The 19,518-nt window shown below is 34.5% G+C and overlaps 1 protein-coding gene across 1 annotated transcript in view; it reads left to right on the top strand.

Moving 5' to 3' along the window:
* LOC142342936 (uncharacterized) overlaps positions 1–19,518 on the top strand; it is a 114,266-nt gene that overhangs the window by 63,647 nt on the left and 31,101 nt on the right. Inside the window, exons 9-13 of the mRNA XM_075394616.1 lie at positions 6,306–6,516; positions 11,972–12,312; positions 15,111–15,306; positions 16,980–17,274; positions 19,162–19,419. Of these exons, the coding sequence (XP_075250731.1) occupies positions 6,306–6,516; positions 11,972–12,312; positions 15,111–15,306; positions 16,980–17,274; positions 19,162–19,419 (1,301 nt within the window). The remainder of the gene's footprint in view (positions 1–6,305; positions 6,517–11,971; positions 12,313–15,110; positions 15,307–16,979; positions 17,275–19,161; positions 19,420–19,518) is intronic.

The following is a 19,518-nucleotide window of genomic DNA, read 5'->3' on the forward strand; positions in this document are numbered from 1 at the left end:
TTACTTAGACTTAGGCTTAGACATAGTCATAGATTTAGACTTAGACTTAGACTTATCTGCGAACAAACTCCGTCTGTGGTTTACCAACGAGCTCCGCTCGTGGTAACCCAAGCAGGTTCCCTGATTGGTGTAACCACTTCGTGGATACTTAAACTAAACTACAAAACTCTCCGATCCCAATTAATTCTTAGTTTACCATTAATATTTTTATTTTTAGTTATATCAATGACAATGTAATTATAAGGCTCTTTCCATACCTTATTACATATATTAGCAAAATCATTATAACTAAGTTCCACATTATTAAAGAAATCTTGATATATAGATATGAGGGCTTTACCTCTCTGTTCAAATAAAATAAATAGATTACAGTTCTCTCTAACACTCTGCCTATCCAGAGAGAACAGGTTTTGATTAAGATATATCATATTACAATTATTATGTCTACCCCTACAAAAGTATTCATTAATAACTGGTTCTTTGGCTCTAACATCATCGAATATCATTAGTTTCTTTAAGTCTTTGGGTAGTTTATCAGGAGATGGTAAATCTTTTATATCTTTAATAAATTCAACATCTGCTTTTGGGTTTATTTTTTCTATACCATGGTACTGATCACCAGTAGGTCCAATGATATATAGCTTATCAAAGTATATACTAGCTAGAATTAGTTTTTTCAATAAGAATGTCTTACCACATTCACTAGGACCAGATATTATACATCTAAAGTTATCTGGGAATGCGGCTTCAGTAATTATATCATCATCATTTAACCATGAATATAGATCATCATTTATATTAATGGCAATAGGACTTGTTTGGATTATATTACTTCTTGGTGGTGATATATCCAGATTAGGACTACTTCGCGGATTATAACTACCCCCTTGATTATAACTACTTCTCTGATAGATAGTCTCATCATTATCATTATCATAAACATTGACATTATCATTATCATTAGCATTAACATTATTAGCAAAGCTACTTCGTGGATCATTATCATTATCATTATCATTAAACTTAACATTATCATTATCATCAACTTTATCGTTATCATTAATTTTATCGTTATCATTAACTTTATCATCTGTGAAGCAGGTTGGCATGCCACGGACGGAGTCCGTTCCCTGATTATCATTAACCTTATCATTATTAGCAAAGCTACTTCGTAGATCATTAACATTATCATTACAACCCAAACAGAAACACTCATTATACATTCCTGGATATTTACATTGATTAACTAGAATATTCAAAGCATTGTTAATTCTAAATCCTCTATCAATAAGATAGATCATGTATAAGCAATAGGCCCCACAATAAGATTCATCATATTGTTGTATTCTTTCATTAGAGCCTAGATTGACATACTCTTCTAAGAATAATGGAGGAGTTTCTATACCAAAACTATCAAAGTAATACACTGGACCACCTTCTCTTCTTATAACTAAAACCCAATGTGTACCTTCAGTTGGATGTAAATTTACAATAATGTTGGAGTTGGGTTCACTTACGTTATTTGGAGTCTGATCTCTCATTACAATTTCAATTGGTGTTAGACTTATATCTTTACCTATATCTTTTATTCTGATATCACTCATAGCACTATTATCAATATTAAATTTATTATTGAATTCCTCAAAAGTTAGGATAAGCATTTTCTTATAAATATTATTAATGTTTAATTATAACTCTAATTATTGCGAAGCATCGGTGGAACCGTTACACGGATGGTCGAAGACCCATAAGTCTAATTATGTCTATATTTATCTATGTTTTCATTTATAAAAATGGAGACAGGTAGTGTGGTTATAATTTTTATTTTCTTAATTATATTTTGTTTTATAGTATATGATTCAATACCGAGTAAATATGCAAAACTAGAAGAAAACTTTGGTGGATTTATGAATAGGAGTCTAGTTAGATTTGAATATGAAAAGTCACCATTACACACTATTGTCTATGGTGGAACTGGTACGGGTAAAACATATTTTGTTAGACAATACTTAAAATTATACTCAGTCCAAAATCAAGATCCGAGAAGTGGTTACACCGATCAGGATCAAAATCAAAATCAAGATCAAAATCAAAATCAAGATCAAAATCAAGATCAAGATCAAAATCAAAATCAAGATCAAAATCAAGATCAAAAACAAAATCAAAATCAAGATCAAAATATAGTTATAGTGTGTAAAGATGACAGAGACTGGATAAATCCCGAGACTAATAAGTTTTATACTGGATTTAATAAATGTGATATGATTATGATCACAAAAAACAATATGCAAAAATTTCGAAATTGTGTAATAGTACTTGATGATATGGGTGATAAGTTAAATAAGGATATAGACTATTATTTTACTGAAGGTAGACATTATAATATTCAAATGATTGTAATGTGTCATAAACCAGCTCAAATAAATAATACAGCAAGAATGAGTTGTGATACTATTTATTTAACAACTTATAATGGATCTGATCTATTTAAAAACTTTAATGAGATATATAAATGTCAACATGACTTTAGTAAAATAATTAGTGAGTTAAATAGTAACCATTATAATCGTACAGACGGAATGTCAGATGAACTTCGTTATGGTATAATTAAATATAATAAGAAAGAAAATACTTTTATTATTATTAATAGTAATAGAACAATGATATATGATTCAAGAGTTGGTTTCCTTGATTTAAAAGCTCTCAGTTTAAAAGATGAGTTAGGAAGAGAAGATATAAATAAACTTATAGCATATATGAAACCACTCATGATAAATGCAACAGATAGAAATACTATTAGTCATGATAATTATCAGTTTTATTTTAATAAACTTCTTACATTAAAAGGTATTAAAATACAGAATGATGTTTTAACTCAGGAAGTGGTTAAAGCAAATGGTCTTAGATTATTTTCAACTATTTTAGGTATTATAAGTTCAGTCTTAATGATATATAATTTCATGAGTCCTGATATAACAGTAAGAAATGCCGGACATGTGGCAACTGCAGCGAGTACTATGTTGAATAGAACAAGTACATTATTGAACTATGGATTTGGCAGAAATCAAGATCAAGATCAAGATCTGGAACATGAAAGGGAATATACAGATGGAGAAACATGGTCGAAGACCCATCAGCGAAGCTGTTACACAGATCAGCGAAGCTGTTATACACATAAATATACTGGAATTTTAAATAAAGAGGGACGAGAGAATTTAAACAGTCTATATGTAAATAATGAAGAATTTAGAAATGAAATTATAAATTATGTTAAAAATAAAATGCAATTGAACCTTGAAGCAATTTTAGATAAGAGATGTAAAACTAATATACTCAATACGTTAGGAAATAAATATTTAGCAGAGTGTATCAAATCTAAAGATAATACTGAAGATGTAATTGAGATATTGGCTAAATATATATGTTGAGTATAATTGAAATCAGTGAACGAGCTTTGCTCGTGGTTGGTGTAACAAGGCTTGCCCTTCTCCAACGAACTTTGTTCGTGGTTTACCAAACTGTTCAACGGAGTTGTTCAACTAAGTTGTTTTGCAAATTGGTTAACCACGAGTGAAACTCGTTTGCAAATTCGCAGATTTGACCAATTATAAATGGTTATAAAATGTTTAGAGTGTAACTATAAATGTGGAAACATTGCTTGTTTAAAATATCATTACGAATCATGTCATAAAGATAAAATTGATAAATGTATATGTGGTAATATAACAATAAGTGCTATTTGTGCTAATGATTTTTCTCCATGGGGTTTTTCTTTAAAAAATGAATCTAGCTCTAGTTCTGGTTCTGGTTCTAGCTCAAGTTCTAGCTCTAGCTCTAAGTCTAGTTCTGATTCTGGTTCTAGCTCTAGTTCTGGTTCTGGTTCTGATTCTAGTTATAACACCAGTTCTAACTCAGACCCTAACCCTAACTATGACTCAGTCCTTAACCTTAACCCTAATCCTAACCCTAACCCTAACTATAACTCAGAAGTATTAATCAGTGAAAGGGACGAAGTCCTTGGTACCCCAACTGCCCCGCAGATCCACGAAGTGGTTACACCAATCAGAAATTGTAATAAATGTAATTATATAAAACCACTAACTGATTTTGATGAGAGTAAGTATACATGTAGAAACTGTACTTCAGCTAAAGTTAATTGTCCATGTTGTACTTCTGTTGTGAGATATGATAGGATACGGGCTCATGTAAAGAAACAACATCCAGGTGTAGAATTAACTAAAGGATTTAGTAGAAATCTAACTGAAAAACAAAGTTCTAGAACTGAAAGTACTTTAGCCATTAGACCAAATGAAGAAGATTGCTCATGTAAATATTATAATTTTGTATCATTTCTTATTAATAATGGAATAAATATAGAAAAAGTAAAAGAAAATATAAATTTATTAAAAAGTATAGATAATTTGAAATAAAAGTATAAAAAATATAAAAAATTATAAAAATTTATAAAAAGAGGGAATCACTCCTTAAGAGTGAAAAAGAGCGATATTTTCTACTGGGGGATCACTCCGAATAAGAGTGAATCGCTCTTAAAGAGTGAAATGTAAATTTTGCTTTGATTTTTTAATTTTTTTATCTTATTTTTGATTTAAATTAATTTCTGATTAATTATTGATCCAATATAGAGAGAATATAGAGAGAATATTCAAGAAGACATTGAAAAAAAAACACTTATCACTGTGTTTCCACCGATCTCAGTGTTTTTGACTGTATACCCATCACAGTGTGTCCCATATACAGTCTCACAGCAGGGATCATCCTTTTTAAAAACTGTGAATTTGGTTTTTTTTGTTTTTTTTTATCTCATTTAGTTTCATAGTTTTTTTTTCATCAGAATCCTGAAAGGCGGCATCGCCTATCGGGGGACGTTCACTGGAGTCAGTGAGGAAGGAACCCCAAACCTTCCGTTTGCTAAATCAACTTAACTAGACTCGATGATTTAACCACTACGCCAAGTGAGACAGGAAGTTTTAGTTTTAGATTGGTTAAATATTGATTAGGGGAATATATGAAAATTTTAATTATTTTAATATTTTCATTTTTTTGTTCAAGTTTTCTTTTTTATTCAAGTACATTTTCGCAAGTTGGTTTTACGTGCTTGTTAGTTTTATACTAGTACTGGGATACGTCCACCGGAGTCGGTGGGGATAGAACCCGAACTATCCGTCTGATAATGGTTAATTACCAGCTTAACTCTGTACTAGTGGTTTGCACTAAGTGAGACAAGAAAGGATAGTTTTTAATTGTATAAGAAGTGAATTTAGAGTGAATATAGAGTAGTAGATAAAACAGGGAAACCAGCAAGCAGTAAAATTTGTTCCATTCGACGTGCGCGATTAGCGTTAGGAGAAAAGGAACAAATTTTGCTGGTGGCTGGTTTCCCTGTTTTATCTACTACTACTAACTTGGTCTAATTTTTTTGGATTTCAAATACAGCTTATATTAGTATTAACTAAAAAATTGTCTAAGTCATTGCAACTGCTGCAATTTTTTCCAACATCAAACTTTACAATTCTGTTTCTCAATGTAGAATGTATTAAAGCTTTCAGGCATTATTTTTACCAATGTAAAGGTGATTGTAGTGGCGTCCATTAGAGCATAGAACTTTTTTGCAATTTTTTAATATAAATATTGTTTGTTTGTAAACTTTGAAAGCATGTTTGAAGTCAACTTTATCTGAAATTTGAAGCCAAGAGCCAGAAAAATTGTGAAAAAACAGTTTGTCATCTGTCCAGAAAATTTTGCCACCAAAGTGATTAAAAAACAATGGAATAATTTTTTCTGGGGTTTTTTGTTTAAGTGCGAGACACTATGGTGCGTAAATTTTGAAGTTTTTTATTTGCGGGAAATCTTTTGGTTGATATTGCTCAAAAAACATATCAAGGTCTGAAAACCATTAAAAAAATTTAAAACAGATTTTTGAATATCTTTCCCATCTTCCTTTTTATCCGAAACTTCTGAGAGCTTTTCTTGAGCGTTATTTTCAGTAGTCAGTTAGGGATTTTTAATAATCCTAATTTATGAAAACTATCCAGACTTTTTTGACAGTTTATTTGTTTTTACCTACCTACGGTCAGGGTAGTTTTAGTTCATCAATAAACCGTACAATCTTTGGTTCGTCCCAATTGTTTCACGCTCATTTTTGCTCAATCTGATTACATCTACACTGTATTAATAAGAGAACTAGTCCAGTCATTTTAAGTCAAAACTATGTTGAATTTTTTTCATCATATTACGTTTCTAGATTGTTGTTTATTATATGCAAATTAAGATACTTCCTGTTTCAGATTGACTAATAAACATGTTTTACCAACTATTCCGGGCGAATCTTACAATCTCACCATAACGCTTGCTGGGAGGGGCTCGAACCCACTTCTGCAGGTTGTGAAAGACATTGAGTTCCACACTTACTCATCTCCTATCAGTGAAGACGCCAATGAACGAGAAGTGACGTCACATAATATTACAATTGAATACTCCACAATTGGGATATTTTCTGTAAGTATATCAGAAATAATTTAGAAAAAACCTCTATACGCTACACTCATTTTCAGAAAAAGATACCACGAAACGTCGAAGAATGACAATTTCGCAAAAAAAAAAAACATAGCAGGACAAGTCCTGACGTACAATTCAAAGAATTTTCATTGACTAAACAGAAAAACCAGACCTAGAATGGACTAAGAATGAATTGAGAAAACCATTTTTAAAAAATTCTGATAAAAAAATAAGACAAAAAAACAGAAAATCGATGTGAAAATGCCGCATGTGAACAAAAAAACCACTAACGAGAAATGAAAATTTAATTCACACAAAAAACTAGGCCTAGAATGAGCTTTGAATGGATTGGGAAAACCATTTAGAAAAAAATCCGACTCAAAAAATCGAAAAAACAGTAAAAAATCAGAGTGAAATTGCCGCATGTGAACAAAAAACCACTACCGAGAAACCGAATTTTTGTTCAAACACCATTTTCTCACTCTACTTTAAAATTAGAGCGAAAAAAATTCACGCCGCAAAACCACTCGCTTTTTCGCTCCATTTCCTGTTTCGGCTTGACCAAAATCACTACTCCAATTTGACTTCAAAAATCATGAAAATGTGTGAACAGATCTTAAAAAAAAGACAGCGCCCCAATACAATTCAAATTCTTTGAATTGTAAAAATTCTTTGAATTGTAAAAATTCTTTGAATTGTAATAAATCAGTTGACAAATATAGCTATGGTTGAAAAAGTACTTATTGTTTTGCTATACAGTCTTTTGCTGTTCCAAAAACTGATTTTCATCATTCGCCTGACCAATATTATCATTATTATTACCTTTGCTACTTTCTGAGCTCAAACAAGTTAACTTTTTGAATTATAACCAAAGGTTAAAAATTTAAAAGTTGATCAAATAATTAGAATCATATAGTATCATTTGGAAAAATATTATGATAATTAATATTTCTGGTTTGGCTGTTCGTTGTTAAACGTATAAGTAAGACAAGTCCTAACTTTCGGTTCTATTGAACATAATATGCTAGTTTTGGCAGATCGCAGTCATTTGACGATCAACATCTTTCTCTGGTTTATAAATTAACCAAGTTCATCAGTTAAGTTGATTATATTAATTTTAAAATAGCAGAAAATTTCACAAAAATTTTATACATACAATTCAATATTTGTTAACCACTTTAAACAAAGACAATTTGACTGCTATCTTTCAACTAAGTTCGGTCTTTACACTTAAAGCTTCACTAAACGCACGTTCCTTATCAAAAACATTAAAAAAAACTTAGAGGAATCATTCTAACGATATTAAATTACACTAACCATCGACAACAAGCACAATGCCACTAGTCACCTCTGCCACCATCAGACAAAACTAATACGCTACATACAGTTGAACACCCAATCTGCCTCCTTTAAACTTAGAATCTCAATCGATTTGCAATTCAATGGCAACGTTGTGACAGTGTTTGCAAATCAATGTCCGCATTTGCAAAAAATAAAAAAAAATGAAAAACCTGTTTGCAAATATCTATAATTGCAATACATTAATTTTAGAAATTCTTAACTCAAATTTCAAATTAATGTGAGCTTGATGTTATTGGTTTGAACTAAGCGCACCTCGCCACGGCTTTTTAGCTTCTTTAATTAGAAGAAAAATGTAAATTTCAACCTGTTTTATTATTTGAATTATCTTTAACTGAACACTATTTTCTTTTCTAGTCATTGCGAAGCAAAAATTTACAAACATTTGCAAATCAAATGCAATTTTTTTAGAGTTTCTTTTGAATGCTTTATTACGCCTTTACCTAAACATGAAGTTAAAAAATTGCAAATTGTTGCTGCTATCAGAAGCACCAATGACTAAAGTTGATAAAATCTAATATTATAGCCTTAAATTCCCTCAACTGGACAACGAGTGCAATATGCATATCAAATTCAGGTAATTTGATTGTTTCCTCAAAAACTGTGGCCAAAGTTTTTTTTTCTTTAGCACTCAAATTGTTCTCACTAAAAGCCTGTTCTTTCATGCTAAACATTTAGAGTATAAAGGAATTAATTTAACAATCTCGATTTGTGCACCAAGTAAACTATTTCCATCGCTCTCTTTCAAATATAGCTTAGCTTTTTTAAGCATGAAACCTGGTTAAATTATCTTTGATTTCGTTCGGGTGAAATATGACTTTATACTGTTGAGGCTTGAATTTCCCGTACGATCCATCGATCTCTTCCAAATATCATCATGAAAGAAATCTAGAGAAAACATATATGATGCCTGCACGATTCCCAGGAAATTACATATATGATTCCAGTTTGCCTACTAAGATTCATGAACTTTTTTCCCTCCAATGGTTTCAGTGTTTTAAAGAAATTTTAGTGATATAACACTCCGGTTTCATTTTGTCATACAGCAAAATATCCTGAAAAGATATAGTTGAAAAATTCGGTCCTAAAACAAAGAGAAAGCTTTTACATATGACTTAAGGCTTGAAACCAGGGCGGCTTGAAACCTGATTATGACCAAAAATTCTCATTTGCGGGTACACCAGCAAAAATGTTTTTTTTTCGAGGATAACTTCGAAAACTTGTTCTAAATAGATACAAAAACCAAAATTATTGCTCTGGCAAGCAGTTGACTGCTCATGCTATCTGATATTTTAAGTACTCGTTTTTAGTTTCAGAACTACATTTTGCAGAATTATGTTTGTTTGATTTAAATATTTAGATATTTATTTATGACTTTGGTTGATTACTTATTAATTTTATCAACCTCTTTCGGAAATGAGGATTCTGCAACTTACTTCCTTTTCATAAATTTATGAATGATTTGTGTATGATTTCTATGAAGATATAGATGACTTTTGTAAGACAGCCAAGACAACATACAAATTATATTTGACTTTCAATGGTTACAAGAAAATCTTTAAAATCTGTGAACCGGTAAGTGGTGGTAAAAATCTGAATACTATAACGTACCGTTCTTCTCGTTTACTCTTCTATTGCAGGGTGATAGCAATGGAAATGAAGAAGCTCTGAGAGTTTGGGAGGAATTTGGAGAAAAGACGTTGAGACAGGCAGTATATTTCCTAACCTGCTTGATATTGCACTCTACCGAAAACATAGTGCCCGTGCGGAGATATATGAAAAGCTTTCAAAAATTTGTGATTGCTCAGACCATGAAGCGATCACGCTCTCTTTGGATTGTCCACGCTCTGATTAAAAAAAATTTAATTGTAAAAAAAATTTGCGACTTCGGAAGAGCTGATTTTGTAGCATCAACGAGATCGTGAAAAGAAAACATATGCAGCCAATTTGACATACAAACATCGACCAAATCAGTGGTGAACTCCATTAACATTACGAAGGGATCATCAACGCATGCGCCATCGGCGAAGTCCACCACCCTCGACCAAACCAAGCACTTCAAACTTACTGAACCGGCTATTGGAAGAAAATACAACCAGCTATGAAAAATGGAATATACAGAAGATGGAAAACTTTGCCATCGTGGCATCTGATGTAATTCAAAATGAATACAAGGAAGTGCTGATGTCATCTAAAAACACTGATCTTATAATCAAACACCAAAAAGGCCTAACCAAGAAGATAGGTTTGCCGAAGTTAATGACTTTTGGCAGTAAGGTCAAGGAATTGAAATGGGATAAATGAAACAAACTGAATGGCTGTTGCTTTCAGTTTCGACTACAAAAAAAACTTTATTAGCCTCAGACGTAACGAAATCAAGGGTCTGAATGGTCTCCTTACAATATTGCTTCAATAAAACAGCTTGGCAAGCGAGTGAAGCTCTATATAAACTGTTCAAGAACGTTGAGATGTTGAGGAATATTCCATATAACTGGAAAAAGCCGCGGTAAGGCCAATCTACAAAAAAGGAGACAGGAAACAGTTTGAAAACTTTTGACCCTTTAACATTGCTGAACAATGACAGAAAATTTTTGGAGAGGGGTATATAAGCGCCATTAGGTAATCATTTTACTGGCATCTTGTCGCAAATCAGCACAATTTTGTATCGAAACCTTTTTTAAGCACAGACAGGTTAAAACTCTTGAAGAAATTATATGAGGCGTGAGAAAAAAACAGTACAGACGAGATTTTGGCCTTTTATTCAGATTTCTCTAAAGCATTCGATTGGGTGCCCCAAATGGAACTCTTGATGCAACTGAATCACAATGGTGTAGGCAGATGTCTTCTTGAGGTGCCAGTTAGCAATTGTTCAAATTGGAGCCAGGTTGTGAGAGTGGATGATGTCGGATCAGTGGAATCAGAAATCGCGAGTTGTCTACCTGAAGGATTGCTTCCGGATCGTCTCTTGTTTTGTATATTTACAAACAACTTTCCAGACAAGCTAGGGTTCTCGGAGCCTTTCGGTTTTAAGTTTGACTAAAAAGTTTTTGTTAACCACAGAAGTGCAGAAAAGATCCAAGCTGACCTGCAGTCAACAATAAAATGGGTCGAAGAGAACAAATTGAACATTATGATAGAAAAATTTGTAAAGGTAGCATTCAGAGCCGGAAGGGGGAGCTGCTTTTGAAGGCAAGATTATTTTTTAGTAAGGAAAACCAAGATTTTGCAGATCACGTCAATAAGTACCTAAAATGGCATGATAACTTAAACCACATTTTATCAAAAGCAAAGAATTTTGTATGTTCGTAGACGGAATGTGGCTTTTATAGTTAGATGAAAACGAGGTTCTTTGGTGTAATTAAAATTGAGTAGATGAAAATAAAAAAGGCAAGAAGTTATTCTGTATTGTGTACATGCACAGTTCTGAATAAATTGCATTATCACGTCGACATATTGGGAAAAATTGTATAACTGAGACCATGTGGAAATTCTTTGACGGAAGGTTTACAGAAAGCAGCAGCTGCAGATGGCGCATCTTCTGTCACTGCAACAAATGCAGGGAAAGATGGACTCTGTTCTAGAGTGAAGAATAGTATCTCGACCCTATTGCTCAAATGTGAATTTTTAACAGAAATAATAACAGCAACAACAACAACAACAACAACAACAGCAACAACAACGACAACAACAACAACAACAACAAACAACAGCAGCAGCAACAACAACAACAACAACAACAACAACAACAACAACAACAGCAATATCAACAACAACAACAACAAACAACAACAACAGCAATATCAACAACAACAACAACAACAACAAACAACAACAACAACAACAACAAAAATGGCGTTGAAACCGTAATGAGAGCCAAGCCCACCCGCCGTCACGTGAACTGTCAGTTTTATGTTCGTACTACTGTTCGGTTTTGTTCCAAAATTTGCTCTTAAATTTACTGTGTTTAGTAAAATTTATTTTTTTGTTTAATTTGTTTTGAACTCCTAATCTGGGCCCAAATTTGTTCTGATTAGATTGGTATTGGGCTCTTAAAAGCCTGCGAAATTCTCGCTATTTTTTCTGTTTTATTTCGTAGGAACTCGTTTGGCAAACGATGCCAGCTAATTCCGGCTGTCCCTGTGTGATCACAGTGAGGTCTGGCAGGTACACAATCGGAGGGTCCGACAACCAACTTACAGCTGGGGCAGAATACTCCATCTATGCTCAGTCAAAGACATCAGTGGGCCTTCTTAGTCAAATTCTGACCATAGTTCAGAGTACCTATGTTGACAGAATGACCAATCCTGTTTTCGTGAGAAACAGTACTGCGATTACACTGAATGTGATGTTTGAATCAGGAGTTGGTTCATCTGTCGACTGTTTGTTGAACGATCTCCAGGGATCTGAAGTGGAGTCTCAGATGGCTCTGGATTTCAGGTTGATACTAACTTCTTCCGAGGGATATTTTCCCAACTTTTCTCATTTAGAGGGGCCGTAAAAAAATAAAAGAATTTGTATAATAAACCTAAATGCCTTAGTTAGACGTCTGTTCAAACAATCTTTGATGATGAAAAAGTTATTTCAAATTATGAACAAATTAAGTCGTTACTTAAGACACATTTTGAACCATCAACCCAAACTATTGGGCTTTAAATGCCCCCCAACAGGTAGGTTGCAGTACATATTTCTAGAGAAATTTTGAGGACACTATTGAGAAAATAGGAGCACTAACCATTTCTTCTTTAAAAACTAACCCAAGCGTACCAGGTGAAAGTTTGAGGAGAAAGAAAAAACAAAAAGCTTTTTTTAAACTTGGCGTACTGTAGCAGCAGACAACCAGAAGACGTCCACGAGCTACAGCAAACGAAATTTCGTACCCAGTTCGTTCCTCTCCCATACAGGTTTCACATTCGCCTGCGCATCACACTTCAAGCCCCCAAGAGGCTCACAGCCCTCATCTTCCCGTGGCAGAGGAAATCCCTTTGCTACCACACAAGGTATCATCCACCGATCACAAGGCCCCAACTTTCGTTTCCATGAGTTCGCGAATCCCCTTGGTATCAATACCGTTCAAGGAAACCACGTAACAGAGCGCATCACTTATACATTCACTCCACCACAACACAAACTTACAGCAAATTCCTGCTCTCTGGGACAATTAGAGAACGAATATGTCCAAGAGGGACGAGATAGAGACCTCCCACTAGAGTGTCTCCCCTTCCCCAATAACCATCGTTTCACAGAACGTTTCTGGCACCAATCGAAATACTTTTTTGCTCTTGCGGACCGCCAGAACGATTAGCTCAACACATTCTTCACTCGCGTCACCGCCCCCTATCGTATTTATCAAAAGTACGATCACTTCTACCTCCAATTTGGTTTTTTACATCCCACGCAGATGGATGTAAGTAATCAAACGCATAAAGTCAACAAAGTGAAGATGCTTCACACGGTCCACGATTACCTATTTGTACAACACCATTTTCACATGACTAATCCACTCATCCATATAAATTTGCAACTTCAGTACGCGAACACTAAGTTGACTTCACCCTATTATATGGATTATAACTCTATAATTCAACCAAACTATTGTGAAGGCACTCTTCGCAATTTCGACCCCATAAACAATTACTTCTTATTTTCACCCTTATATGCGAAGACTAACCGTCCGATCCTCGTCCCAATCAAGTATCTACAATGTGTAGAAGGAGGAGCCACGAAGTGTATGCATGGACACACTTTAAACCTCCTCTACAGGGACTGGATGGTGGACAAGTTAGACAACCGGCGACCCTCACAAGAAGAAACACAAATCTTCAATCATCTTCTTGCGTTGCAGCCGCACTGCAACGTCGACCTCTACCCTCGTGCCCTTGCTGCTTGTCTGGCAGGTGACCAAGAACTCATGGGATTTTTTTGAGACCCTGACAATCAAGCTCCGGACTTCGAGTTCGAATATCGGACGTAGGCCACAGTCCTACATGACACTTTGGGCCCACAGTCCCACAAAACTCAGACTCACTGTCCTCTCAAAACTCACTCTTTATGTAATTTTTCTTTTTTTTCTTCCTTATATGATATTTTTTTTGTCTATACTCCTTTCTTCTTTAACACAATTGAAGATTAGGATCAGTTCTTTTCTTCTTCCTCCCGTTCGGGACAAACTAAATAAGGCATTAAATTTGACTTATAAATTTAATAGGAAAAGTAGCTCACATAGTAGCTAAATGATGGATATCCACCAGAAAGTAAGCTGGTAAATCCGACTGGTTCATACCTTGTATCAGATGGACATGAATAGAAATCTCCTTGTACAAACCAGACAGAGACTACAGACTACAAGCGATCCTCCAACTGGGAACAAATCCTCATTGTGTGACAGTGAGAGCAGTAGGTTACTCTAATAGGACTGACGTTACTGGCCAGCACACCCAGTAACTGGCACCCTCGTTGGTTCTACAATCAAGACGAACCCCTCACTGGCGACACTAGTCACTATTTCACTGACAAGGACTTCAGACGATGGCACAAGTCGCAACTCCACTTCAGAGAGGACACAACTCTTCACCCCACTTTTCAACGAGGATGACACATCCAACGTATTTCTGCTACAGTACACAAGTCCGGATTTGAAACTCTTAACCCCGGATGGATGTAGCATTAGAAATACTGGATGTACAACTCCATCCAATCAGAGACTGAGAAGACACTACTCTCTTTTATATAGAAAGAACTCCACTAACTGTATTCAGTCTATTAGCTAGATACACCATGTGTATACTCTTGACTCCGGTGCTGTACTTTATTACCACCGTAATGATAGAAGTTTATCTTCAGTGTTTTACTGAGTCGGTTAGTCTGAGAGATATAGGTAATCCTACTTCGCGCCCAGAAATAAGTAGCCCTAGCTCTTTATACCTTAAGGCTGTAAAAGCAGCCCACATCGGGTCTGCCTTTAGTACTGATTGCAATGTAAGAATTCAAGCGAGAGCATCTCGACAACAAGAGCGACAACAATCTTTTATATATTTTTACAATTTGCTAAAAGAAATTTTTATCTCTATCATCTTCACGTAATTTAAGCTAATTGTAATCTACCAAACAAAATTTCCTGGTTGTCAATCTGACATGAACAGGTTTACGTTCTAGTACAAACTAAAATTCCAAATTAAGCCTATTGAGTCGTGAAGTTTTATCAAATCACTAATCAATTCGATTGCTTACTTTTTCAGTCTGGATTTCACAGTCCACTTTGGCGGCCTTCCCCCCAACACCTGTTTCGAAATAGAACTACATGCCCACAGTCTTGGATCTTCACCTGTCACAACATCAGAAATGTTTCCAGCCTGCACTCGACCCCCAACCCCAACTGAAGATGACCCAATGACCTCTACCAGGCAACATTTCACGTTCCATCTAGGAAGCACGGTTAGTTATTGAGTTGGAAGCACGGTTTTTGCATTATGATGCGAAACGTTCAAACGAAAAATTTGAAGAAATAAAAGATCAAAAAGAGTTAATCTCAATGCTTTGAAAATGACAAGCCAGGGAGGGGTTTTCAGCTGAAAAATAAAATCAGAACGTCTCTCGCTTTCCAAAAAAAAGCTTTCCGCCTGATAGTGGTTCAAAAATGCGGTATATTTTCGGCCGATAAGAAATACTAAATAAAGTTGTAGATAAGAATAGTTTGTGCTGAACAGTTAAACGTTAATAATATTTTAAAAAACCTCTTTGAAAAAAATGAAAAATCTTGAAAAAGAATATTGGTGCAATTTTAGATGTGGAAAAAAATTTCTCTGTCACAGAAGTATCATTGAAAGATCTCAAGATCTTGAAAATTGAGAAATCTTGCTAAAATCTTGCATATGTGGTTTTTCAAGAGGAAAATGGAAGATTGTTCAAGCATGTGGATTCTTTCTCTTATTGGTTCGTTTTTTCTTTGCGACTTTTTAGCAGAAATTTTCTCTATTTTAGTTGCGGGTGTCTCGAGAAATAAATATGTTCGATATGATGTTTTTAATCAACAAAAAACCAACAAAAATAAATCAATAAAATCAAATTAAAATATGCCTTAAGTTGTTAACGATCATTTGAGCAACATCTGTGTAGGACGAAAGATATGGAAGAACTTTTTTAAAGACGATGCATCTTCTGCCAAGATATTGATGGATTCTTGCATGATCTTGCACCATAACTATACAAATTCGACTGGGTATTCATGACAAGCAAATGGCTGTTGGTAGCAAAAAGCCAAACAAAAAGCGAAAATACGTACAAGATGCTGCACCTACTTCAAAAAAGAAAAACAAAAACATTTTTTACTTTTTAACTTACGTTTTGCATATCATTTTGGCATTGTATTAATTGATTTTATGAAACAAAAATTAAAATTGTTCAGATAGCAATATGTGATTTTTCTATTTTATTAGTCTGTAATAGGTTATCACCTCTTATCAAATTGCATCAAATTCTTACCTATTAAAAAAATCACAAATTTCCTGGTCTTTAAGATGCAAAAGAGAATTCAGATTTTAACTACTGAATTACAACATTTACTGTCAACTTTCAATAAGGGGCGCGAGGTGTATAAATTTCGGATGGCAACGCCTGGCCGAATTTATCTGTGAGTTTTGCATTTTATACGCCCAAAAAAAGTGAATTTTTTAATTCAGTATGTTTTCTCTGCTCTTCAAGGCACCTTTACGTGCTGATGCATGCAAGCATTCAAGGTTAGTACTAAAATTCCCAAATTAAAACCTTGAGAGGCACATCTTCCTCAAAAATTAAGCTGATGAAAAAAACTACATTTTTTAGAAATGCCCGTGCAAGCTCATAACATTAATAATAAATAATTTTTTGTTTTCTATAATAAGAAAAAATTTAAATTATGCAGCAGTCATTTACAAAATATATGTCAAGGACTGCAGACAGGTCACTATTGGAGCCGCTCTCAAGACAAAGCAATCTCAATTATTACACCGATTGTTAAAAACCAAACTATCATAAGTATAGTAAAACTGTTAAAAGCTGCATGAAACAATTTCCGATCTGTTTCAAAAAAGTCCTCAAATCATTCTGAATCATGTCTGAAAACATTACAGACACAAGAAGATGAGAAGTACGTGTTTTACGAGTGGTTCCAAGAAGAAGACATTCTTAACTTCAACATCACAATTCTTACATTATCCACCACCCAAAGTGTATACGTTGACACTGATGGCTGGGAATATTGGATGAGCCCTACTCTCAAAGGGGGAGAGAATTACACTATAATTGTCCGAGCAGTGTCTGTTTGTTGTGGATCCAGCTTCCCCTTGGTCATTGAAGCCTACACGACACCCTACCCCGTCCAGAATGTGACCCTGTCATCTGTCGAGTATGGTGAAGACTTCCTAGGTAAGTAATCAACCAATAAATATACCATTTCATTCGTCTTAGAATTACAGGTCTGACGTTGGTTTTCGTCTTATCAAGTTTTTGGCTCTACTGGATCTATTCCCTCCCCTACCCCCCCCCCCCCCAGCTTACGGACTTAAGTTTTTAATTGTTTTTAAGTTAATTGTTTTTAAGCCCCCCCCCCGCTTGAAAAATATATGTTGTCAGTTATAGCTCGTTACTAATTAAAAGAATTCTTTTACGTAGTAACGAGCTATAATTGACAACATATAATTTTCAAGCGGGGGGCTGGCTTAAAAAACACTTGGGGGAGCACAATAGAACCAAAACACGGTGTTTTTGGTATGATTCCGCGAAGTCTATCCGTAAAAATCGTAAAAATTTGTTATAAAATCTATACTGAATCGTAAATCGATTCAATTAATTTTCGTATGGTCAGGCTATTCTCACGGCTACCATTAAAAACCTTTGGCAGCGACAGAGGAACCATCTCATGATCTCTATTTTTTGATAGCTCCTGTCTTCCCAACTGCTTAACGAAACTGAGAATCAATTTGAAATTGAGCTGCTATTTACACTAGGAAAAAAACTACAGCTAATCCAGAAATCGAAGAACAATATTTTACAAATCAGACTTGCATGTACATTTTTGTGGAACTCAAATATCCCGTACCGTGGTGTCATAGCCGAGAGGAAAAGTGTGAGTGACTCACATGCCAAGATTGTGAGTTGAATCACTTATCTCTGCGAAGCTTTCTTGTGATGATGAGCACTCTAGTTTGACCATAGGCTGAAAGTGAGCGAAAAATGCGCAATTCTTAGGCTGAAAAGTGAGCGAAAATGAGCGATTTTTAGGCTGAAAAATGAGCGATTTTTAGGCTGAAAAATGCGCATTTCTTAGGCTGAAAAGTGAGCGAAAATGAGCGATTTTTAGGCTGAAAAGTGAGCGAAAACGAGCGATTTTTAGGCTGAAAAGTGAGCGAAAATGAGCGATTTTTAGGCTGAAAAATGCGCAATTCTTAGGCTGAAAAGTGAGCGAAAATGAGCGATTTTTAGGCTGAAAAATGAGCGATTTTTAGGCTGAAAAATGCGCAATTCTTAGGCTGAAAAGTGAGCGAAAATGAGCGATTTTTAGGCTGAAAAGTGAGCGAAAACGAGCGATTTTTAGGCTGAAAAGTGAGCGAAAATGAGCGATTTTTAGGCTGAAAAGTGAGCGAAATGAGCGATTTTTAGGCTGAAAATGAGCGAACAATGAGCGATTTTTCAGCGATAATGCTCTTAAATAGAGCAGATTGAAAGATACAGGGCAGCTGAGAACGCTGAATGCGATTACGCAAAAATCACAACTAATATTATTATTATTTTGAACGGGAACACAACGACTTTTGGTACGAGAGGATGAGGAAAAGTGAAAACCATACAGAGAATGAAGCTCAAATGAAAAAAGATGTCAAAAATGAGTAGGATACTTTAAAAATCATATTTAATCAGCTATTTTTTGAGAAAATGAAGAAAACGTTTTTAAGAAGCAATTTCTGCTTTCGTTTTAGTTCATATTTTGTCAGAAATTTGAGAAAAATGTTTTTAAAAATTAGCGCTTTTTAGTTTAAATGATAATCAAAATTTTTGTAAATTTGCTCGTTTTAGAAAGTTGCTCGGATGATATACCACGAATAATGCCGTGATAATAAAATCGGATTTTTGTTCTTCATATCAAGTAAACATTTATTCGTCAGTGTGACCTGATTTTCACTTCAACCTTTTTTGATTAAAAAACAATTTAATTGATCTACTTCCATTTCTGAATAAATTCTGCAATTTATCAATGAAATCTGATATTAAATTTATTATTTTAATATAAAAAAACTCAAATTTGTCAATGCTTAGATATTTCCTGGGATATAATTGACAACATAAACGACAACGTCACAGTTTATGTACAACCGGAACACCTAAATGGAACGGAAATCTTCGAATTCTCAGTAAACGATCCAATGAATGTATTCACACGAAATCTGTCACCTCTTGAATTCGGGGCGAAGTATGATGTGTGGGTGGTCAGCTTCAGCTACGGAAAAGCTTCCAAGAACTCAACTTTTGTGGACGATACTTTGTATCCTGATCAATCACAAACCGCCAACTTTGGTAACAACCCTCTTCTATCATCGATTTGGATCGATCACCTATTCTTTCTTGCAATAGTCTTATAAGATTACGTACCATTTTGCAAGATATCGCAAGATT

This window comes from Convolutriloba macropyga, chromosome 7 (assembly GCF_964194025.1).
Source record: "Convolutriloba macropyga chromosome 7, txConMacr16.3, whole genome shotgun sequence".
NCBI classification, from domain to species: domain Eukaryota; kingdom Metazoa; phylum Xenacoelomorpha; order Acoela; family Convolutidae; genus Convolutriloba; species Convolutriloba macropyga.